The following is a 24,647-nucleotide window of genomic DNA, read 5'->3' on the forward strand; positions in this document are numbered from 1 at the left end:
GAGCTCTGGAGTATATTCTCTGATTGTCTTTTATGTGAGCACATTAATATGACAGTTCCATGGCACCATCTAAATTAATGATGATCTATCAGCCCACATCTCTTTTAGTATGTTGCCGCTAATTTCTGCAAAGTGAGATGTGAATCTCCTGCTTTGCAGACCTTGTAGATTTCCAAGGCTGTTGTAAGTCTGGGAGAGCATTGCAAAAAACTGCATAAACCAAACATAGCACCTGATTGCAATTTAGGCTTTGATATTGTACACCAAGCTATTTCAGAGAATGGTGAACAATTTGCTTTTTCAGCTTTGTGTTCAAATGTATCTTGTAGAATAAAGTTCTTTCTGTCAGAAAGTTTTCCTTCTTAGGTTAGGTAGTCATCTTGCAGACTAATATTTAACCAGTGGTTAAATAGTTTCTCTGACATTCCATAAAGATTACATCTGTAGATTTCCTATATATATTCACCTTCCTTATTGATGGTGTTTTCAGATCAGAGGAAAGGTACTCTAAGTAGTCATGTAAAAAACAGTTTTGCTTAGAAACTTAATCCACATTTTCTTCATCTCTTTTTCAGCTTTGTGTCTGTAATTTTAGCAAGTCTATCCATGTCAGTTACTGTGGTAACCTGTACTGCTGGCACTGAATTTTTTTCTGTAATCTGAACTTCTCCATATGATATTCTGGTCACACCAGTGATTACAGCCAATGTCCTGTATTAACTATGCAGTGCTGCCACAGTAGTAGCACTGAGGGATTCTTCTGTTCTTTGGGAGTCTGCAGTTTTTCTTCTACTTTTGTATTCAATATCAAGACACCCTGGAAAATCACCCATTTCTATCCTCACTTGCCTGTGCAAGTAGTATTCTGTGATCAAGTTTACTTCCAAATATATCACATGACTAAATCTCTAGCCCTTACTGTGTAAATTACTGTCATTTAGGAGTCTTGTTTGTACAAGGAGGATAGTTACCTGTCTGATGGATGAGTAATAGATATTGAACTAGATTCCTCTGGAAACACTGAGCTGGTTGCTCCTGAGCAATTCCAATTTTAGGAGAGTTTTCTGAGCATGCCTGCAGAGAATTTACATACAAAATACATACTCCTAGAGAGTGCTTGTAGTTTCTGAGTTAATTTTGTCCACAAAGTGTTCCAATATCCTTGACCCTTTTGGGTTTATTTGTTTTCATTGCCTAATTTATCAGTGATAAGTAATACCTAAAAAATACCTGAAAAAATCCCACCAGTGTTGTAAATGTATTTAATGTAAAAAAACATGTTAAATCAAAATAAATTACTGGCCTTATAATTTACGTATGTTGTTTTTAGACAATGAAAATTCACTGCTGTGTTTCATTTATTGATACTTTAAAAAGGTGAATTGATTTTGGGTTGGGTTTTGGTTTTGGTGGGTTTTTTCAGAAGCACAATTGCAATTGCCTTGTTTCTCTCCTTTTCAGCCCTGTGAGTGTAGCCTCATTGGAGCCCTAAGTTCTCAGTGTGACTTAAATACAGGCTGTTGCTTCTGCCGCCCTGAATTCTCTGGGGACAAATGCTCTGAGTGCAGGTTGGGCTACTGGAATTACCCGCATTGTGTCGCTTGTCAGTGCTTCCCGGCTGGGACAGATCCACAGAGCTGTGATACAGAGGGGAAGTGCTCATGCATTGATCATTCTGGCCAATGCAGCTGCAAGGTAGGACAATGAAGGTTGTAAACTGATCTTATAACTGCTGAGAAGTTCATTTCAGATTTCATCAGCGCTTGCCCTTACTTCTTCAAACCATATATGCAAACCAATCTCCTTTAGTGCATTTGCAAACTGATGTGGGAGGAGTCCAACTTAAAGAAAGTGCTTATCAGTTGCTTTTTCACATACTGACACTTGCCAGGATAGCATCCTCTTAGGAGGATCTTTAACATCCTCTTTTTCCCAATTTTTATTTCTTTCCGTTCTTACAGAACCGTTGCCAGTTCATCCCCATAACACAATTCTTGTTCAGATTCTGGGCACAATAAAAGCAAACACATCAGTAAACACAGTATGCCACAGTGCTAAATCAAAGTACATTGACTTAGAGGGAATCAGTATTCATCATTTCATGAGTAGAATTTGCTGCAGTAGTATCTGTTTTGAGTAGACTGCATCCAATTCAGGATCACTTAAGCAAAGACTTTTGGCATCATCATCCACAACATTCTTGTTTGGAATTGTGCTTGGAAGAACAGCACACTTAGGTTGTTTAAGAGTTGGCTGGATTGCTGAGCTTACAGGGCAGTAATTGGTGCTTTGATATGCAGTTGGTAGCCAGCAAGCAGAGTATCCCAGAGCCAATACCTTCACCAGCAGCACAGATGACAGAATTCATGATCAGCACATTTGGAAATACTGCTGACTTGGAGGACGTCAAGGTTGACATGCTGAATAGTAGAATTACTGTCTAGAGACTTCTTGAAAAGCCTCATGACTTTTCAAGACTGTGAAAATATGTCATTAGCTGGAGTGGAACAACCTCAAGAATCAGTACAGTTTGGGAGGAAGAGGCCTGAGTGGCAATCCTGCTGGAAAACACGATATAAACCAACCGTATACTCTCATGGTAAATAAGGCAAACTGCCCACTGATCTGAATGCACTGAGCACAGCAGCCAATGCAGCTGCAAGGTAGGATATCACGAAGAGCATGGTGAGCAGGGGAAAGCTTCATCTAATCAGTGCTCTGCTCCCAGTGTAGTTAGTGCTGGTAAAGCTGCACTTGGAAATTATGTCCAGTTTTAGAACTTGATTTGAAAGTGTTGTCGAGGAATTGGAGAGGATCTGGAGAAGGGTCTCTCAGCAGATGATCTGTGGGGATGTACTGAGAGAGCTGGACTCTCTCTAAGTCTGAAAAAAAAGGCTAATAAGAGGAAATGCAATGACAACCTATTAGCCACTTCAAAGGGTAGTTAATGGAATAAAGTCCTTTCTGATAATGTCAGAAGATGTAACAAAGGACAACAGCTGCAAATGGGAGCTTGGGAATTTTGTGTTGGAAATTAGGGAAAAAAAAACAGTTATGCAGCAGTGATACACATTATCCAGTAACATCTGAAATCTCCATTCTAGGAGATTTTCAAGAACTGGCTAGAAAGAGACATGGGTAATGTGACTTAGTATTGGTGATAGCTGTGCTTCTAGGAGGAGGTTTTTAAAAGTGACCCCTAGAGATTCTCTCTGTGATTTAGATTCATTCTTCTTTGGGTCTGTTTTGACACAAAGAGATAGTAAAATGGAAGGATTAATTTAAATAATTGAATTGCCAGGTAATTATTTTGTTAAATGGGAAATAGTCACTTAGGTCAGAGTTTTGAGACTCAGAACTGTAGAACAAATTAGATTAGAAATGACCTATCAAGGTAATCTTGTCCAGCACCTTGTCTGAAAGACACTGCTGAGGCAGTACTTCCAAGGATGGGGAGCAATTTCACAACCTCTTTGTGCAAACTACTTTACCACCTTCCCATTTTTCTGGTATATTTGAACAGGAAGCATCATTTTTCACAAGTACTGATTCATTTGATGATGGTACCATAAGAAAATGGAAGTGAGTTGGCATCATGGACTATCTGAATAAAACTCAGTGCTGTTTGCTCTGTGCCAGCCTCTGAAACGCAGAAATTGAAGTATCTCAATTATTTCAATCTCTCTTGATACATGATAAGCAGACAGCCTCTGTAACCATCTCGATGCCCCATTTCTGGATTAGGTCCAGCATGTCACAGAATCACAGAACTGGTCAGGTTGGAAGAGATCCCTGGAGATCATCTAGTCCAACTCCTGCTCAAGCAGGGTCATTGAGCACATGACTCAGGATTGTGTTCAGAGTGCTATCTCCAGAAAAGGAGACTCCACAGCTTCTCTGGGTCATTGTTTTTCTTGTAGCTCTTGTAAGCACTAAGTAGAAAGAGTGGGGATTCATGGCATTTTAAAACAGAAGTGTCTCTCTGTTAATTCTTTTAATAATATAATTGCTTCTGTGTTTCTCTGAGTGAAAATGAACAGTATTTATATTTAGCTGATGATTAATGATAAGAAAGTGCAATTGACATGGAACAAAATTCAAAGCATGTAAAAATCACTGTTTATGAGAGAAAATGGACAAATAATACTGAATTAAGTAAGCATTTTCCCCCCCATAATTTTAATCTAAGGTTAAATTTAAATCTAGGGTCAGTTAATCTTTTGTGTAACTTTTTTTTAAAGAGTTATACATTGAAGAAACTAGATTTTTATAAAATGGTAATCATCCCCATTTAAACCTGCTACAGCTACAGAAATGAGCTCTCTGAGGCTCAGGAGCCTCATTGTCAGCCCTGACAAATAGCAGCAAAATCCAAGCTAAATACAGTGTATGAAAATTTATTGATAAAACATGTGGAAATGAGGGTTAAAACTGGTAAATCATGAGGGATAATAGCGGTTTCTTGTAAAAGCTTTGGAAAGATTAATTTTTTTTTGATTGGCTTTTTCACACTAGTCTCAAGAGAACAAAAAAGGTGTGTGGGGAGGAAAAAGTCAACCAGTGCTTTCATATTGATGATTTTTTTTCTTTTTAATACCCTGGTCTCAGTATGAAAATGGTTTTAAAAGGCTCTGCATAAATTATTGTGTATCTGCCCTATCTGGAATAGCTTTTTATTTGGATTAATTGAAAAATGAAAATAAAAGCATTGACATTACAACAGTGAAACATTTCAGCCTTGTTAATACTGTTCAATGATGTGGAAAACAATCTTGAAGAGGGGAAAGCTTTTCTCTACAGAATTTCCATTAAAATACATTTCTCAGCAAGAACATTTAGTGCCTACCTTAAATATCTGAACATGTCAATGCTAATTCCTATTAAACAGAAGGCTTGATTAACATGGACAGTTTCAGAACAACTTATAGTTCTTATCTTATCAATCAGTTATTGAGCATGTCATGCCCAAAGTGCCATTTAATTTTTCTCTACTTGCAATTTTCAGTGTGAAGCCAGCATCTATTGCTCAGAGCTACTCAGTGGATACAAATGCAAATGCCTTAATTACATTAATTACATATGTTTGCATACACACGTGATAAGAAGCTGGAGAGTTTCTTGAATATTTCCTATCGCTTATTATTATTTCTTGCTGCACTCTGTTATTATCGAAACAGCAAGATTTTCTTTTTCTGTTGCTACCTTGAAATAAGACTTGATTTTTTTTTTTTTTTTTAATTCTCTTTTCCTTTTAAAAATACTCTCTCTTTTCCAGGTTAATGTGGAAGGTGTCCACTGTGACAGGTGCAGGTCTGGCACATTTGGTCTCTCTGCCAGAAACCCACTTGGCTGCAGCAGTTGCTACTGCTTTGGCCTGACCACACAGTGCAGCGAGGCAAGGGGGCTGATCCGTGTGTGGGTGAGTAGGAAGCCGCTGAGCCATGTAATGCGATAATGTTGTTTCCTGCTGGCATCTTTTAGTCAGGCACTGAGAGCTAGCTAGAAAATGGCCAAACATTTAAGCAATCACTTTCCTCTTTATGCTTTGAGGAGTGGTGAGAGCGATATGTTCCATTAGACAATCAGGGTCAAGACATTAAAAGGAAATAAGCAGATAAGAAAATGAGTGATAGGATAGCTGACATCCAGCCAAAGTAAAGCTATTAAATCCCCAAAAAGGGCAAGCTAGTCATGTGGGGAAATTATGCGGTCTAATGCATTGCAACATAATCCCTGGTACGTGATACACAGTTTACCCAGGTGTATTCAAGGGTCACAGATGCTTGTTGTCCAGTATAAAATTGCCCATAGTTCAGTTAATCTGTTCATTTTCCTTCTTGGTTTTGTTGTTTTGGTGGGATTTTCTTTTATCTTTAAAAAAAGAGCTTATTGAAGCTATATTTAAATTCAAGCATGGCAAGGTATAATCCATCAGAGCAAAGAGCTCTACACCTGTTTGTGGAAGAGGGCCTTGAGACCTATGCTGGACTGATAAATGAGGCAGACTGGATGTGTCCATTTATTTGTCCAACAAGCACAGAACCCACATTGAGACTGCTGCCATGCCAGCTCCTCGGTTGCATTCTGGAGGAGAGATTTCTAATGGAAAATGATTGGTTCTGTCCCCACGTGTGGCCAGTCATATCTCTGCTCAAAAGAACGCCAACCATAGAACGAATGTCTGCCTAATGCAAATCAGCCAAAGCTCCAGACTAGTCATGTACAAGCATCAGTTAGATAAGGACACTTTAGGCTGAAATCAAGTTAATCTCTCTTGTTTAATATAATATGGATAGCACTTATTCTCCCCTTCACTATTCAATCCCATAGCACCTCTTTCCCTTCCCAGTGGATGAAATGATTTATTATGATCTGACCCACTTTTTCAGTTTTTATTTCAGTTTTGCCCATCATATGCTGCTAGACTGGAGATGAAAGGCTGTAGAAGGCTGACAAGTTACAAAATTTAATCAAGTTCCATAACAGCAACAGTTCTGGATAACTGTGCTTTGACCTTTGTGGCAGCACAAAGCAGAAAAAATTTAAACCTCCTGGTTATTTTGTTTCTCTTGATTAATTTCCTTTTGTATTTATGCTCATATTTAAAGAAGTGTGTGTCCATGTCGCATTTAGTATTTGGTACTCTCATCTATTTCAGAATTGATATAGAGCTGTAAAATAAGTGAGGCTATGTTCTGCCAGCTGCTAGTGGCTATCTTGGATACTCTCAGGTGCTTCAAATGACATGAGACTTGTTTAAACACGAAAATTCTGTTTTATATGACAATAAGGCATGACTGATGAATGATCTGAAAATCAAATGTGTTGACCCTTTTCTTGGTATCTAAGGTATTAAACAGTAAAATAGAGTTACGATAAAAAATCAGTAAATCTCACTAAGGCTGGCAGTGTTAGGAGTGCATCTATATCTGATCGGTCTAGATTCTGCTGTAAATGGAAATACTAGGATATTGAAAGTACATCCCAGGGTTTGGTTGATTCCTCATTTACTGACTCCTATCTCATTACCAGTTTGTTGGTGGTATGACTGTTACCTGCATTTGTTTTCTTTGTCTCACTCTTTGGGAGAAGGCAGTATTGATACCACCCCTTTGCATCTGTTCACACATTCCCTGAGATGCTTCCATTGGCACATGATTACTAAGACCCTTGCTACAGTTCTTGATCAAAATAATGATTTCAGTGTAATGCTAATGATTTTGTCAACTAGTCTAAGAAAATTAAAATCATATAAGTGGCATCCTTGTATTTTTTTTGATAAAGCTGAATTTAGAGTTACAGAAACCTTCACTGAAGCCTCACTCTGCAAATTGCCTGGAGAGCATTTAGGCTGAATATTCCATAGAAGTATCAAGGGATCAGGCACTGTGTTTTACAGCTCCAGTGATGTATAACTGGTGGTGAGAACTCTGCTTCTTTGTAATGTAACATTCCTCACGATCTGAACAAAAGAGACCCGAGACTAAAATAGCACTATGAAAATCACATTGATAAAATTCATGGAATCACTTGCTGATTAAAGTATTTTAACCAGTGCTGCTACAATCTTTGTTAACATGAGGACAAGGTGCAAAAGGCTCAAGGGGAAAGTCATTATTAGCACAGTTCATACCTGAAGGAGTAGCAAGACTGCTTTGTGACAAATTGCTCGTGATGTGAAATGAAATTACCTAGAAGTAATTTTTTAAGGAGCTAGAATTTAAAGACTAACACTTCATGGGGAAAAAAATTGAGTTAATTTTCTTCTTGATTTTTTCAAATATGCATAGGTGACCTTGAAGCCAGAGCAAATGATTCTGCCGCTGGTGGATGAAAAGCTTCAGCGTAGCACTCTTTCGGGGATTGCATTCCAGCCTCCTGAAATAGTAGCAAATATAGAACAGGTGATGCAGGATCTTCGGTCAGAACCTGTTTACTGGAGGCTTCCAGAGCAGTTTGAGGGACGAAAGGTAAACCTAAAACTCCATCGAATACTGACATGGCTCCTTTTTTTCTTTTAATGTTATTTTATTATTTTACAGTGCCTTTTTTTCCCTCCCAATAAGCATGTCTTCACACAGTGGAAGGTATTTCAAAAGAAAATAAATGCTATTCCATTATTAAAACTTATTTGCTCTGTTACTATGGAAATTCATAAAGTAACACAAACAATATTTTACATGTTAATAACTGTAAATATCTATGTTCTATTTTTCCACGGAATACATTTTTTCATAAGAATGTTATTTGAAAAATTAAGCTGCACAAATTTAATATAACACTCTTGCAATGTTCTTTTCTCCCCTTTTTAAGCAAAAAATACCTGATATTTGTAGATTACATGGAACAAAATTATGGCAAGAATCGTCCTTTTGGATGTCGTTATACACCTCCGTGACAATTTATTTTGATATTCCTTAGTTTGGTGGAACACCAAGGCACATATAAGGAAATAAATAACATACGGGTTTTTGTGTAATATAATAACCACTTGTCGATGAGTGTTTTTGAACACAGCCCTTGTCCCCAGATAGTTCCACAAATAGATAACATATTGCTATTTTCTACCACGTATGCATTCATCAGGCTGCACATAGGTGCAGACCCCATCCAGATCCTTCCCAGGAATATATTTTTAGCTAACTGAAAATGAGATTTCTTTTTGTGCTTTGCTAGCTGACTGCTTATGGAGGGAAACTGAAATACGCCATCTATTTTGAAGCACGAGAAGAGACAGGTTTTACTACTTACTCCCCACAAGTCATCATACGAGGCGGGCCTCCCACAAATACGAGAATTATTGTCCGGCATATGGCTGCCCCTCTGATTGGCCAGCTTACAAGGCATGAGATAGAGATGACAGAGGTAACATTTCCATCTGCCTTTTTAGTCCAAAGCTTAAGCACGTGGTTCTTTTGAATACTGTTAATAACCTGATTTTGTGTTTGTGTCTTTCAGCATGAATGGGAATATTATGGTGATGACCAAAGAGGCAGAAGCCCTGTTCCCTGGGAATATTATCAGGGTAACCCAGGTCTCAACAGGACAATGTCTCAGGCAGATTTCATCTGGAAACCTTATGGAGACGACTCAAGACCAAGCAGAACTGTATCCCGGGAAGACTTCATGAATGTGTTGTATGATGTTCATTACATTCTTATCAAGGCGACTCATGGCAATATCATGAGGCAGAGCAGGTACCTCTTTCATGCAGTGATCTGAAATAGTGCAGTAGTCAGATAACCTCATAGACCTCCTGGCTAGTCCCAACAGAATTGGTATTCATGGCGCCAGCTATAGGCCATTGCTGAGAAGAAAGGGCAGAAGGAATTCATTTCTGGCATAGTGGAAAACACAGAAGAGGGAAGTTTTATGCACTGGAAGATTTAAATCCCACTAGGCAACTGGAATCTCTACTTTCAGGATCCTAGAACAGAAAACACATGTAGGCACACACATTCTGAAACAAACCTAGTGTATTTTTTGAATAAAGGTCTACTTTATGAAAACATAATGCTGTAATTAAACATAAATGTTAGCTCATGAAGGAATTTTCTCCGAAGAGTTGGAAATTAAATATATTAGGGTCAGATTCAACATCTTCAATCTATTAATGAACCAGTTACACAAGGAAATTAAGATAACACTAAATTTGAAGTGGACATCAGGCTGCAACATAAAGGAACATTACAAAAATCTCTGCAATCTAAAGGTCAGCTGTAAGCTTTACGCTGAAAGTAGCAGTCAACTGAACAAACAAGGAACAACTGCTTAGTTATCTATTCTTAAAAGAGGAGTCTGTTGTTTACAATATATCACCAGGTGAGGATGATTCAGTAACAATATTCTTGTTGAGAAATTCTAATTCTGTACCTGCATGTATAAACAGATATGGCCTGCTAAGTGAAAAAAACAACCTCTTTTAGTTCCGCCTAACACTCGTAAAGCCTAAGCATGAAGTTCTGGTTAATGTAATTGGAGAAAATTTGATAAAATAGTTATTAAAGTTCTCAGAGGATGTTAGTGACCATCATTGCAGGTCACTGCAATGAAATATGACGTGTAAGAGAAGATATAAAGAACTAGATATGTTTAGAAACTAAAAGTTGCTTTAAGATGCTTAAAATGTCATAACAAAAAAGGAAAGAATGAGTTCTCTGTTGCTATGGTGGGTAAGTCAAAAACAAAAATGAACTTAAACTTCAGCAGGAAAGATTCACATTAGACATGAAAGATAAACTGCTGGGAGTAGAGAAGTTCTAGAATAACTTACATAGACTACTGCATAAAGTTTTTAATAATTAATGCACAATATCCTTTGCAATCAAACTTTATTTGCAAGAGGATGGGAATAATCAGAGATAAACTCCAAAGGTCTCCCGAAGTACTTTTTTATGATTCTGTCATAGAAATGATAAGCTAAAATTATTTCTAGTTTTCTAGGGTACAAATAGGTCTTTAAGAGCCTTGCCTTTGGCATTTGAAGGTGAACAGTAGAGGCACATATCATGCAACTTTACAGCACGGTGTGACAGAAAACATAGTCATTGTTGCTGCTACTGTTTCTCTTTAAAGTACATAATTTACACAGAAGTATTCATGCAAAAGTAGCTTGCACTGGCTAGATGCTAAATATTTGTAACAGATGCCATAAGTGCTTAACATTGGTTTAATTTATTTTTGGCATAGTCCATTTAGGATATTGTATTACAAGCAAGGGGATTCCCAGGAAAAGAGTTTTGAAGGTAACCCCAATGCAATGTGGAAAATTTGAGAAGCATATTCATGTTTCATGTATGTTTTTCCCTTCCCTCTGTGCAGTACAGATCTTAGTTCAGCTGTGAAAGCAAAAACTGAGTACTGTCTCAGCTGGAGCATCAAAAGGAAAGTTAAGGCAGCAAAGCTGATTTTGTTCAGAGGTGCGTGTGACTCCTGTGGCTGCGCTGGGCTTGCACTGCAGAACCATTTTATCAAGACTACCCTGTAATGAGGCAATCAGAACAGGGGAGAACTTTTCAGTTCCAAGGCAGGTTTGCAAGGTGTTACCTAAAGAACCAGAATATGTATTTTGCAGCATGGCATTTCAGAATGTGACATTTTATGACAGTAGAGCTTAGCAAACAGTTCATCTGCTCTTTCTGGTAACTCTCCATCTGAAGTCATAACCTTGCATATAATTCTGTATTTGATTTTGGAGGCGGTTATGTTACAATGGATTTTTATGATCTGTCTTGTTTCAAAGTTAACATTTATCACACGGCATCTGAGACTTTTGGTAGAATATAGCAGGAATACATTATTATTTTTTTCAAGTTAGCACCTTGAATGATTTCAGTGGAAGTTTTGCATAAGACTAAAATATAAATCCCCCAAAATGTTTTTAAAGGTTAGTGGAATATTATCTTGCACAAGAATTGAAGACTTTTATTAAAAATAAGCTGAGACCCTCTAAAGAACAATATTTGTGCTCAAATTTAAACATATGTTTGAATTAAGTGACTTAAAATAAAACATTTGTTTAAATAAAGTGTGTTGTGCTTTCCAAATAAGAGCCTTGCTCTAAACTGGTAAAGATTCTCTTTCCACTTGACTGTGCTTAGTAGAAAAAGATATATAAAGCTAAAGAATCTTTGGCTGGGAGGAGGAAAAGATATATATGAAGTATTTTTACATTTTTTAGGTTTAAATAGTGCTTTAATTTCAATTGCAAAGTTTAAAAGCTGCAGGTAAGTGATAAACTACAGGAAAAACACTTTAAAATAAAGTCAAAGTAGCAGCAGCAATTGGGAACATAAAAATAGCTTCATTCTAGTGTTAGCACTCTATTAGCTAAACAGTTTAGTAGCAATGCTAATGTTGTTTCTGCTTCCAAGCTACAGCATTATTAGTGATTTAGAGGTTTCTGCTCAGAATCCCAACCCAAACATTTTTCTCCTGTATTGTTCATTTTGTCGTCTCATTTTCACATTCAACACTCTAAATGGAAACATTGCTTTTATTAGATTTTGTTTTGCAACAGGGCTGTGATAATAAATTTCTTGAATTGAAGTATGCTTTCAATTTCACTGCACATTATTTCAATATTCCCAACAGTGATCAGGTAGCAGTTGTTTGACTGCTGCCTAATAGACATTTTCCAAAAATCAGTCAAGCCTGACCTTCCTTAAGTAACATTTTCACACAAACGATAGGTAGCTTTGTGGCCCTAGAGTGTATTATCTAAATACAGCTTTATGGTAGTGAACAGTTTTTCAACTGTGCCCTCATTTTTGAGGATGATGGAGAGGCAAATTTCATTTTCTTTTCCATTAAGTGTACAGAGATTTTAATGTAACTTTACATTGACAGATCTGAATCATTTTGCCCTCTTTATTTTAAGTCTTCTGTTTTGACCTGGCTTTGTTTGCTTGGGTTTTGTTGTTTGGTTTTTTTTTATTCAGTTTCCCTGCTCAACTGAACCCCTTTCTTCAGGTAATAAGAAGAGAGCAGAGAGTTTTAATTACTAGTTTGCTTTGGGGGTTTTTATATTGACACAAAGTTATCAAGATGTGTGCGTCTGGTCATATAAGCTCAGTCACAAAATTCTCATCTAGTTCAGTGGTGGGCTTTTTCTTTTCCTCCCTTCATCCTGACATTGGTACCTATATGCCAATGAGCAGAACAGTGTCACTCAGTCCCTCAGGAGTCAGGGTCTGGAAGAAGTTGAGCAGGCTGTGAGTGTGAGGAGGAGGTGAGCAGCTCTGTGAGCTCCTCTGCATTAGCACTGTGCTCAGACACGTACTGAATAGACTCTGCCCACATTATTGACATTTATTCGGCCAGTTAGTCAATCTTTGACATTTTATCTTAGGTTAGCATTATATGTGAGGCTTTAAAATTTACACTATTCTGCAAATTTTGTTTCTCTGAAGCAATAAGTATTCCAGATCCTAGCATTCATTTAAGCAAACTAACAAATCCCCAAAATGAAGAAGTAAGCTTAAAGTACAGCAGTCTTATATGTTAGGATTAAGTGTATTTCATTAGATTTTATATTTGTTGTCTTTGTCCATGATGTACTCAACCCTACTTATCAGATCAGCATTCATGCTGGAAAAAAAAGGAGTTGTTGGGAGGCAAGGATATTATTTTTATTTTTATTTTTTTTTTATTATTATTTTTATTATTATTACACAAATGCTTGGAAGGTTAAAATTGTAGAAATTCAGAAATATATCCCTTTCTGATATTAGCAGTTACTTCTGTAGTAGTTTTTCATGCTTGCTTTAAATTGTTTGATTATATATCTAAAAAAAAAAAAAAAAAAAAAAAGAAAGAAATGGTACCTGGCTACTGATCTTGAAGTTTCTGTTCAAACGGCACATGTCCAATGTCTTTGTTCTAGAGCTTGCTAGGTTGCTTTAGTTGCTGAGGATAGATTTTATTTTTTAAGTAGTTGCCTCATTACAAGCTCATTAAGAGAACAATTTTACTGCCACACCCCTGAGAGTCATCAATTTCTTGATGAGTCCCTCCAAATAAAGAATCAAATATGAATTTTTGTATATTTACTTTTGTTAGTTTGGCTGAAAAGAGATTAGAGAAAGAGATAGAATCAAGCTGGAGATTTAGCTATAGTATTGCCTAGAACTAGAAAATGAGACCAGAGGTGGTGTTAACTTTGTAGTTTCTTGGGAGATGCAAAAACCAGTGTTGTTTGCCTGCTATAGATTAAGAATCCTACAAGCAACCAAATGAGACTCCTCCATGCCAGCTGACTGTGAGGGTTTGAGTTAGTGCTTGACTAATCTCATTAGAGGTGTTTGCTCCTTCTTTTCAGGATTTCCGAGATCTCACTGGAAGTTGCTGAAAGTGGTCCTGTATCTGGCATGGCTCCTCAAGCTTACCTGATAGAGAAATGTGACTGCCCACTGGGTTACTCTGGTCTGTCCTGTGAGGTACAGTATTAACCTAATTCCCAGGAAAAGTCTTGGTGCCTTCTCTGGTCCATTCACTGGCAAGGTGTGAATAGCAATTGAGTGTGAATTCATTTAACTGGCAGCAATTCTCCCTTAATTTAATTACTTATTTTCTCTTGAAGGTATTTCTCTCACAGGGAATTTCAGCCCTTTTTTTAATTGCTGTAGGCAAATTTACCACTGAAACCGTGGCAATGAGTCAAATACTTAGAATACGGGAAAGTGAGCTTTACTGGGACAGCATCACTGAGCCTGAATTGTGTAACTGATGCTGACAGATCAAGCCTTTTTGAGCAGATAGGGGTATAATACTCTTGTCATAGTAAAACACTAACTTACTGAACATCAGGAGAAAAGTGTGGGTCACTAAGTGACCTGGGTGCTCCATATATATGCACTATATTTATCTTTTTACTTACAATTTCATGCTGAAGATTGCATATTTCAGAAGTACCCAAGTGTTCTAGAGAATCAGAGGACTTGTGTATGCTTTTGTAAAATGGATTTCATGATGGGTACCAGAGAAATTGTTTAAAATATAATACATTGATTGCAGAATAAAAGTTAATATGTCTGAGTAAGAGCACTGTCTGTGCCCTTGATGATGAGACTGCCAGTCTTTCTGTGTGCAGAATACCATGTTTTCATTTTTAACCAGCACAAACAATTCTAAATTCACTGGTTGCAATTGTTAGGTTGAGGTAGCAGGGAACAGCACCTTGAGTATTTTGCAAACGCCTCAAACATCCTAAGTGGGATCTTGTAAGGGTTTCCCCCAAACTAGCAATTGGAGAAAAATCAAAGTAAATAAAGGGAAAGATACCTTATTATCTGTGAGAACTCTGATCCCTTTGGATCATGGTTATACATGGTTGTGTTATGCAGCAATTAAGTCAACAGAAACAGTAAGTTCATAGGAAAGGTGTTCAAGAAGGTGAATGAAGTAATTTTCTTTGCACACTATTTCAATAAGAGAATACACCTGAACTTGTGCAAATACATGAGAACTTAATGGACTCCAACATTTGCTTAGAAGTACAGATTTTTTTTTTTAATTACTGTAGCAAATTGAATTTTTGAGGAAAAATATATGATAATGTAATTAAACTTTTTTTTAATTCACACCCACCAGGGGCTCAATAAATGTCTCAGCTGCAACCTTCATACTTCATTCTTAATTGTGTGATCTTCACATACTCATAACTTAGTTTATTTTTTGTGTGCTCAGTGAAGGTTATGGTGTGTTCTGTGAAGGTTTATTTAATTTTAGCAAGAAAAAAAACATCTGACACCCTGGCATTTTTTAAGCGGGTGTTAACAGGGTGTATGTGTCTGTGCCATGCTTTATGCATGTAATAGCATTGTGAAGACTATATGCACAGCAGTTTTCACTAGAAGTACCATTTATATTCCCTGCCCCTCTTTTTTTTTCCCCCCCTTTTTTTTTCCACATCTAGTTGTAGGCTGCAGAAGCAGTAGTAAGAATTTTCCTAATGACTGCTTCTGAAAAACTTCCAAACTAGCAATTAAAAATATCGTCAGTTTTATCTTTTGTGTGTTTTATTTCATCTCAGAAATGCTTTGATCAAAATAGGCAATAAGACTGTCAATAGCATATCAGAAAAAAACCCAGATATCAGTTTTGTTTGAGGATGTACTATGTATTTACAGTTCGATTCTGAAGTCGTTCAGAACTTGTAAAGCTTTTTTTTTGTTTTGTACCTTGTTTGGACAAGTACGCTTGTGGAGATAGAGGGAGGGGAAAAAAAAGAGTATTTTAGTAAGAAACAGAATTACTTTCATTTGAGATTATTTTTCTAGGTTAGAATTCTTCACAAACCGTGAAAAAGAAGATAGACTGTTTCTATGCTTCAGGAAACTTAATGTGGTATAAGTCAAAATAGAAGGGGAAAAGCAGAAATTAGTGAAGATTAATTTCTTTGTGATTCTAAAGAAAATAATTGTGTTTATACTTTTTCCATAATTTACACTCCTGGAGGTTTTGGCAATGATTATAAAACTGTCAGAGTGGTAGTACATGAATAAATCTAGCATGTCAGCTAGTGTTTCACTGGAGAATCCTGTTTTCGGTCACAAAAATTACTTACTCCAGATTCTCTTGTGTTTTATTTTGCATCCATTTTATTGCTGTGTGAAAAGCGTACCACTCCTTTTCTTTCTGAAAAGCAGGAATTGTGGTCACCAGTAGAAAATGACCTCATCAGCCAGCCTTCACAGGCTCCTGGCACCACTAGGTGGTGGGATTTATACATGGGACAAGTGACTTCTCTCTAGGCACTCACCCCTAATGGTCTCAACTGTCAAAATGTTCCTGTTTGTGTTTTTATGCTGCCATAGCTGTGTGCTTTCTGAAAGCTGTGTAAGGGCTTCTGCAGAGCTGTGTAATAAGCCTGAAATAAAGATCAAGTGTTTGATTTTGCATGTGTCAGCTTTGCTAGAAATTTTTGGGTTATTCTTGGAATTTTATTGCCAAGCTGCAGTAGAGGAGGCTTAGTGATGGATAAACTTGGTTTGGGGCTGATAGTCTCAAGACATGGAAAACCTTTAACATTTTGAATTCTGTACTTTTATGGTCTTTAAATTATATAGCTATAAATAATGCAGCCATGCAGCCATTTTCTTGTTTATTATTCAGCTTCTGCTTGTTACCCATCAGGTAGTGTGTAGGCAGATACATGCTTGTCGAACTTGAAAAACAGCATGGATGAAGGAAACAGAATCATCACGCTTACTCTCCACAGTCCACACAAAAAAAATATTTTGAAAACAAACTGTTTTCTTAAGTAATGAAAGGAATGATGCTTGATGCACAGTGAGAGCAGAAAGGTGTTCTGCATCTGAATGAAAGATCTCTCAAGCTGTAGAATAAAAGCCTGATGTCAGTGAAGTGCTCCAGGGATTTTTCAGCCATGTTTCCAATTAGGGCTGGCTCTTGTTATCTGTAAAGTACTGTATATTGTTTGTAACACAGCTGGAAGCCTGTCAGATTCTTTTCACAACTTGTAAAAACTGGTGATTGGAAAGATGAGCTTGCAATGCTTCCCATACACAGTCCGCTCTGTAATGATCTGTTTTCTTCTGCGTCTTTTTTTATTGCAGTCATGCTCTCCAGGATTTTATAGGCTTCCATCTCCACCTGCGGGAGGGACACCTGCTCAGTCCTTAGGCACTTGTGTTGTATGTCAGTGTCATGGACACAGCACTATGTGTGACTCTGAATCATCAATTTGTCAGGTATCATACTTCTAAACTTTTGCACCAAGTTAATCTTAATGTCAAATTCCTAAGCTGTGCTACTAATTTAAAAAAAAAACAGAAGACAATATTTTAATACAATTTTGCCTAAATAGCTTAAGTGTCAAAGTTCAGGGAGAGTCATAAAAAAACACTTTTGAAGTTTTCTGTTCTGATTCTCTAGAGTTCTGATTATGCGGTGCTTTTTCACCCCTGAATTACTATTTGTACTAGACACTTGCAAAACAAAGAAACAATGTACTATGTGTCATACAGTAAACACACTTCTGCTCTTACAGGCATGATACACATGACCTGGTACAGTAAGACTGAATTTTAATTATTGCTCCTTCTCCAATGGCTGGAGCTATTGGAGGGAAGGAAGTAAAAAGTTCTTCCCTCCTCCACAAGAGGAGGGAAGAAAGGATGAATGGGGTAAGAAGGTCTGTAGGATACATCTAGGTAGCTACAGACCTGTATTCTTTCTCCTTTTAAGCCCGTATATTAATCAGCAGGCATTTGATGGAAGCTTAAAGCAAGCATTCCCACTGGGAATCATATCAGGGAAATTATGTATTGAAGTAAGTTTGAATCCCTAAGGCTGGGAGCAGAATGTTGCCTGCTTTCTTGTAATTATCAAATACAGCTTTCATTCTGTCTCCTTGCTCAACAGGACTGCCAGCACAATACTGCTGGTCACCACTGTGAGAGGTGTGCACCGGGATTCTACGGCATTGTCCAAGGCAATCCAGATGACTGTCGGCCCTGTGCTTGCCCTCTACCCATTTCTAGTAACAAGTAAGTCAGCAAACTCATGGTGCAGGATTGCCTTTCCAGCAAGCCAGAGCTTCCTCCTGGGCTCCCTGTGTCCTTTTTCAGATGGCTGGCTACAGAAGAATTGCCTCATGGAAGCTACGCTAAAAATTTCTTATCTACTTTTGCTAATTGATCTTCCTTTAAAAGTCAGAAATTGCTCCCTTGCTAATTTGTGATTAATAAATTAATAAGTGGTAGAAAATGCAATACTCAAGATAATGAGTGTGTGTTATAAAGGTATTCTCATAAATGAAGCTAGAGCAGAACCCAAGTACAATGCAGCCACAAGGGAGCTGCAAAAGTCTTATACTCATATATTATGTTGGTATAAATGTGTTACAATGCCTTTCTTGCTCCACTATGGAATTTATTGATTTCTTATTTAATGTTACGTGAGTTTTAGGCAATTTGTGAAAGATAGAATAATTTTAAAGCATTATAGTTATTGCAGCATAAATTTTATTGGTTGCTTTGTGCTAATGAGCATTTCCACGATGCTTCTGCATGTGTTCCCAACAGATGATACTTTAGCACTTGAGATTTGTTTATTGTTTTGCTGAGAAGCTCTTAATGATATTTGGCATCATACTGTAGTAGTGCTCTGAACAGGTTTGTGTTTCATGATTGTGCTTTTGGAAAGCTGGAAGTGTTTCGTAAAACCATTTTTCGGTTCTTTGTCTGGCCCAAGGATGTTTTAGTGAGGATTTCAGTCAGTATAGTTGAGAACCTGGAGGGGGGGGGGGGGGAGTTCTTTTTCTTCTTACTTCATTTTATTATTTTGGATTGGTCTAAGGTTTATTTTGAAGGAGGAAAGTCCTTTCTCAAATATTATTAGGTAAAGACATCATGATCATTCATCCACAGCATGAGCTTTTAATAATACTTCCAAATCTTAGGTATTTAAAGAAACATTCTTTATCTCAGAAAGTTGTAATGCATTCTTAACTACAAGTTTTTCTGAGGTTTGCCCATTTCATGAGTGTTTTCTGCTACAACTTGATTATGTGTTCTGTCTATTAGTATCAGAAAAGGACATTCAAGTTGCAAAGGACAAGATCAACCAAGCTTCTCAGTTTTGCAAATCAGCAAATATTGGTAAAAAACTTCTTATGTTACTAACTAGCAGTATGAAGGGCTGCAAATATTCCATCCTGTTTTTTTTTCATTGGGCTTAGGAACCTTTGGTTGCCCAGAAATACATGTATCAGATAGAAATTGAGCAGGGCTGTTCACCTGGTGTATGGCACCATGCTACAAGAATTTAGATGTTCTCCACACTGTGCTCCCAAGATCATTTCAGTATCTTATTTAAAACCTAAGATAAACTCAAGAAGTGGGTGTTGTTGAAGTGCTCCACAGCTGAGAAATGTGTGGACTGTGGGTAGTGTGTTTAACACAGAATCATAGAATGGTTTGTGTTGGAAGAGACCTTAAAAATCATCTAACTCCAACCCTCCTGCCATAGGCAGGGGCACCTTCCACTAGACCAGGTTTCTCAAAGCCCCATCCAGCCTGGCCGTGAAGACTTCGAGGGACTGGGGCATCTACCACTCCATTGAGCAGCCTGTTCCAGTGTCTCGTCACCCTCTGTGTAAAGAATTTCCTCTTAACATCTAATCTATGTTTCCCCTCTATTAGTTTAAAACCATCCCCTGTTGTCTTATCCCCATCTTTTCTAAAAAGTTCCTTTTAGGTGTCCTAGGTGCACACTCAACCAGCTGAGCTGCCTGAGGGAGAGCAAGCAAAGTGCCCATACCCCATTCAGTCACATAGCCTGCATGGCTGTGGGTGTTGTCATAGCTCTTTGTGTCATGCTCACATGAAATCATGATCATGAGACTCTCTTGTTTCATAAACCTTCACAGGAGATAAGAGAATAACACCTAGCCTGAATTTAATAAAAACACTGAATCATGAGATACTCATCCAATTTCTTAGTGCTGTTGAGGAAAGAGTCAGATCTGAGCATGTTTAGGAACAGAACTGCTTGTGCTTTATAGAACTTAACTCAGATGTCTCTAGACATCATGGAAGGGATTTCTGTTTCTGTTAGCCACAGCCATCAACTTTGGTAGCTGTATAGTAAATACAGAGATAGACAACTGTATATCTCACTCGTGTTAAACCTAAAGGAAAACACCATTGGAGAGAGGGCAGGGAAGGAGATGTTTCAAATGTGTTTATAGGTCTGTCTGTGCATGTCCATTTTCCACTGCTGATAGAGGATGCCTGAACAATTGGTTTAGACTAAATGACTGACTTTTAGATGGATAGAGTGGCATGGATTTATACCATAAAGCTACAGTATTAGGTGCAAAGTGAGAGTTAGATTTGTATCTTGTGCAGATCAGTTAGAGCTCTTCAAGATGCTATTAAGGAAAAAGTCTACCTGCACCTATTTTATGGTAGTCAAGTAATCATAATCTACATGAAGTACAGATAGCTAATAAGCTATCTCATTAGCTTGCTATGTCATGACTGATACAATAGTATTTGTGAATGCTATAGTGCAATTATTTTTATTTATGAAATTGTATAAAACTCCACTAAAGTTTTAAATACCGTATTTATACTGCTGTACAAACAGCAGTCAGCTTCAAACATGATGAGCTGGGGAAAAAAAAAATAACAGAGAAAATGAATTGTTCCTAGTATGGATCTATTTTTATGGAGTTGAAAATGTGTTGGATAATGAGTTTGTGAGTAATAGATCAATTTGTTTACATTTTTTGCGAAGGCATAATTTTATATACTCATTCAAGCACTATTGATTTAATGCATTATAAGCAAGTTAGATGAGGATGCTGACTGTACTGTACCAAGAAGGAGCCCTGGGCTCACCACTAGCCACCTCTGTGCTTTTCTAGTTATTCTTCCACAAAGAACAGAAAGAGTTTCATGGTTTTGCACCATCTCAATATTTAGCTCTTTTCTTTTGCCCTACCTGCCCCTTTTGATTGTTTTAACTGCAGGCACTTAATACACTAATATTTCAACTGAATGTTACTTTGCACAGTGCCCACAGGTAAGCACCACAGTCAGTAGTAAAGTGGCTCAGAATCTTCAATTTAATCTTCACTGATGAAAATAAGACCTCTTCCTTATCATGAAGGAGGTACTTTTTAGGGTTTTTTTTCTCTGTAGACTGGGCTTTTCTCATACATCCTTGAGAAGATCACCTGATGCTGTCTTTTTGGAAGATTCCATACAGCTATGACTTTGGTTCCTTTTCCCTCTTTGTCTTACCTTCAAGTAAACTCTTCCCAGCTTATCTCATTTCGTTCAAAACACTATGAAATCAGTCTGCAAGGGCTGAATGTTCATTGGTTCAGTTTCTAAATCTTTTGTTTCACATCCTTCCCAGTGCTTCCCTTGCATGTTCACTGTGAGCAACAGCACCATTCAATCACACAAGCCTACAGCATGGGCATTGCTCACTCCTTCCCCTTGGATACAGCCCTTGGAGCCTTTGTCCAAACTGTGCAAGTGTCACAGCAAGGCATTTGCAAAAATTGTAATAGGAAGGAGACACCACTCACTGGTTTTTGTAAACAGATAAGAAAATCCTTAATTTACATTAAGAGTGGAACTTCTTGGGCCCCTCTGCACTGCTGACCAAAGTGAAATGTGCAAGAGAGTAGAAAAAAATTCTTTATTTACTTTTGTTTTAGTTTTAGCCCTACTTGCGTTGCTGAAGGACCTAGTGACTACCGGTGTACTGCTTGCCCACCTGGATACGAAGGCCAGTACTGCCAAAGGTAGGACGAATGGAAAAAGCAGAAAGAGGGACAATGAAACGAGAAAAAGGCATGAAGGAGATAAATGTTTTTCGATTTTACAAGTGTGTATTTACTACTGTTTAACTACATGCCTTTGGATCATTTTCTTCTCCTTTATACACTGTTAAAACTCAGCCAACAGACAATTTTTATATACACAACTGTAAATTGATAATCAGTGTTATTTATGTCACAGATATTGTCCCAGTCTTACTTTTTGATGTGTGAGGTTTTTTTCTCCTCCAGGGCTCAGAAATTTTTTTTCCAAAATTAGATGCCATGCTAATAGTGTATCTTGATGTCACTCATACCCTTTGTTTTAGTGACTCTTGTGCTCTCGTGGGCATTTACTGTGAAATACAGTTACATATAAACATTTTAATGCTGAATTGTGAATTAATAACCTAAACAGCCTCTGTTGTTCCATCCATCAAAATACTGACGGATTAAGATGATCAAAATTGGAAAATGTCTACCAGACTTCATGTCTGACACAAAACACAAGTGGCTAAGTTTATAGGCCAAACAATCATAGCAGATGAGTTTTTGTTGTGGTTTAATAGAAATGTAACTGAAAATTATTAGGATGTGGAATCACTTTTGCATAACTCCTTTATCCAGACTGTTCTGTGTCCTAATTGGAAGTCACTTTGCTGGAGAGTTTGCAATATTTCTCTCTTGGACATGAAGCAACAAAGATTTTTTTACTGGTTCATGTAATATAAATTATGTTTAAATTACTGCCAAATATTCTTTCTGCACTGGGTCTCAGTTGGACAAACCTTGTTTTGTATTTGCAATGTCTAGATGTTCTTCTGGCTACACAGGAAGCCCACAGGTTCCCGGAGGGTCCTGCCAGGCATGTGAGTGTGATCCCTATGGTTCCGTGCCCGTGCCCTGTGACCCTGTCAGTGGGCAGTGCACTTGCAAGCCTGGATTCACGGGGTGGAAGTGTGCTGGCTGTGAGCATCGGCATGCGCGTCATGGCACCAAATGCCTTTGTACGTATACTAATGGAATGTTGGATAACTTCCGGTTGTGTTTGCCATACTTCAGAAATCCAAACCTGCTTGTGCAACACTGAGTTGTGTGGGTTTCTTTGAAAATAATTGCCAGGTTTCTTACTACTTTGGCATCTGCTCTGGTTTTTTTCATGAGCCTTGAGATGTTAAGAAAACTCTCAATAATTTCTAATATTATCACTGAAAATTGACCAAAAAACTTTGAAGGATTTCTTTTTGGAAGAAAAAGAAATTTTTGGCTTTTTGGAGTCTGTAATTTTGCTTAAGGTTGTGGCTACTGTTGTGACAATATTTTCTCTTGGTGAATTTTTTTCTGTCCTAAATGTGTAACTATTAATTGCAATGCTCTACACCATGAGGCACACACAAAATTTTTACTAAGGTTTACTTGATCATGTTGGCTCAACAACAATCCGCTGGACTTTAAAAGATACAGGGAATGACAGTACACTATATCCAGCAAAGAGCTTCTTTTGTTAAAAATAGAAAACTAATAGCCTAAAACACCAATTTATATTTTACAGTACTGGTATCTGTCCTACCCTCAATTTTGGTACATACCAAGTGATTATCTTTTATTTTTGTTTGGATTTTTTTTTTTTTACAGTATATGGGAGATAGTGCTTGTTTTGAGCCCACAATCTCATATCACGTAATGTTGTATGCTTATATCTTATTTTAAAAAATGTAGCAAAATATATCTAGAACTCGTGGTCAGCCCTGACTTATGTAAGGCATTTTCCTCTTCCCTATCTGCCCCAGGATGTGGAGGGACTAACCTTGTGATTTTTTTTTTTCCCCTTTGTTGCCATGATTATTAAATTTAAAGTAGAATACTGGTAGCGTTCTTGTAAGTCCGAAGTATATAATATTTATAAATCTGTGGATATTTGAAAATATTGGCAAGGCACAGTGAGCTGGTGTAAATGTTTTGTCTTTAATTGGAGCTTTTTCATGGAGAGTGGGTTACATGTGAGGGACATGTAAGATCAAGAAAAGTAGGTACCATATACTTTTTTTTTGCTTCTCCAAAGAATTCAGTTGTTTTGTACCTCAATACTCAGAGGTGCACACTTCTCTAGTATTAAAATAAAATGGTAAAATAAATTACAAATGTTTTAAAAGTAAATTGAAAAACTAAAAAAAAAAAAAAAAGAAGTGCTTAAAATTTTTGAAGGCGTCATATAATTCCATAAGAATGGAATGCATGGCTTCTTGGAGTGCTTAAAGAGGAAGATATTAGGCACATAGGGTCAGGAACTACATGATGCAGAACATTTTTTCACTCAACCTAATGGTTGTGATCAGCTCTCAGTCAGTCACCAGGACTTAGCAGAACTAAGCTTCTAAGTAAGTCCATTGAAATAAGTGCTTTTGCATCAGTCCTAAATCCCAGATAGAGATCATAGATTACTGCGAATATAGATATAATTGCTTCTATTTCTTTACTATTAACAACATGGCATTGATTCATTGATTAAAAGTGTAGTGGACTTAAGAAAAATAAATTTCTAATGTCCTGCAGTGGGATGTAGTTTAGGACTTAATTCTGAACTTAGTATCTTATGCTCTGTTTTGAACAGCAAAATGATTGCAACTGAAGTAGTCCCTTTGCTGAAATAAGTATGAAATAACTATGGTTTGAGTTCCATTTTGTGGTCTATGTGTCAAGGAGAATTGTAACTGGAAGTTCATAAGTGTTACAGGTATAAAATTTTAAAATAAGGACTGTGTTTTACAGAATGGCATCTACATGAAAACTACTTAATTTTTCAGTATCTTGAGTAGCTCTTTCATTATTGGCAGTATTATTCTAT

General features: G+C 37.3%; 1 protein-coding gene across 6 annotated transcripts in view; it reads left to right on the forward strand.

The window, feature by feature from the left end:
- LAMA2 (laminin subunit alpha 2) overlaps positions 1 to 24,647 on the forward strand; it is a 341,474-nt gene that overhangs the window by 229,175 nt on the left and 87,652 nt on the right. For 5 of the 6 annotated variants that reach the window (XM_058834226.1, XM_058834227.1, XM_058834225.1 and 2 more), the window contains 10 exons: positions 1,462 to 1,695; positions 5,276 to 5,419; positions 7,791 to 7,970; positions 8,677 to 8,865; positions 8,959 to 9,197; positions 13,820 to 13,937; positions 17,079 to 17,213; positions 17,887 to 18,011; positions 21,701 to 21,787; positions 22,616 to 22,809. In XM_058834226.1, the coding sequence (XP_058690209.1) occupies positions 1,462 to 1,695; positions 5,276 to 5,419; positions 7,791 to 7,970; positions 8,677 to 8,865; positions 8,959 to 9,197; positions 13,820 to 13,937; positions 17,079 to 17,213; positions 17,887 to 18,011; positions 21,701 to 21,787; positions 22,616 to 22,809 (1,645 nt within the window). The remainder of the gene's footprint in view (positions 1 to 1,461; positions 1,696 to 5,275; positions 5,420 to 7,790; positions 7,971 to 8,676; positions 8,866 to 8,958; positions 9,198 to 13,819; positions 13,938 to 17,078; positions 17,214 to 17,886; positions 18,012 to 21,700; positions 21,788 to 22,615; positions 22,810 to 24,647) is intronic. The other variant, XM_058834221.1, reaches the window with a different exon arrangement.

The sequence above is a fragment of the Poecile atricapillus genome, chromosome 3, assembly GCF_030490865.1.
Source record: "Poecile atricapillus isolate bPoeAtr1 chromosome 3, bPoeAtr1.hap1, whole genome shotgun sequence".
NCBI classification, from domain to species: domain Eukaryota; kingdom Metazoa; phylum Chordata; class Aves; order Passeriformes; family Paridae; genus Poecile; species Poecile atricapillus.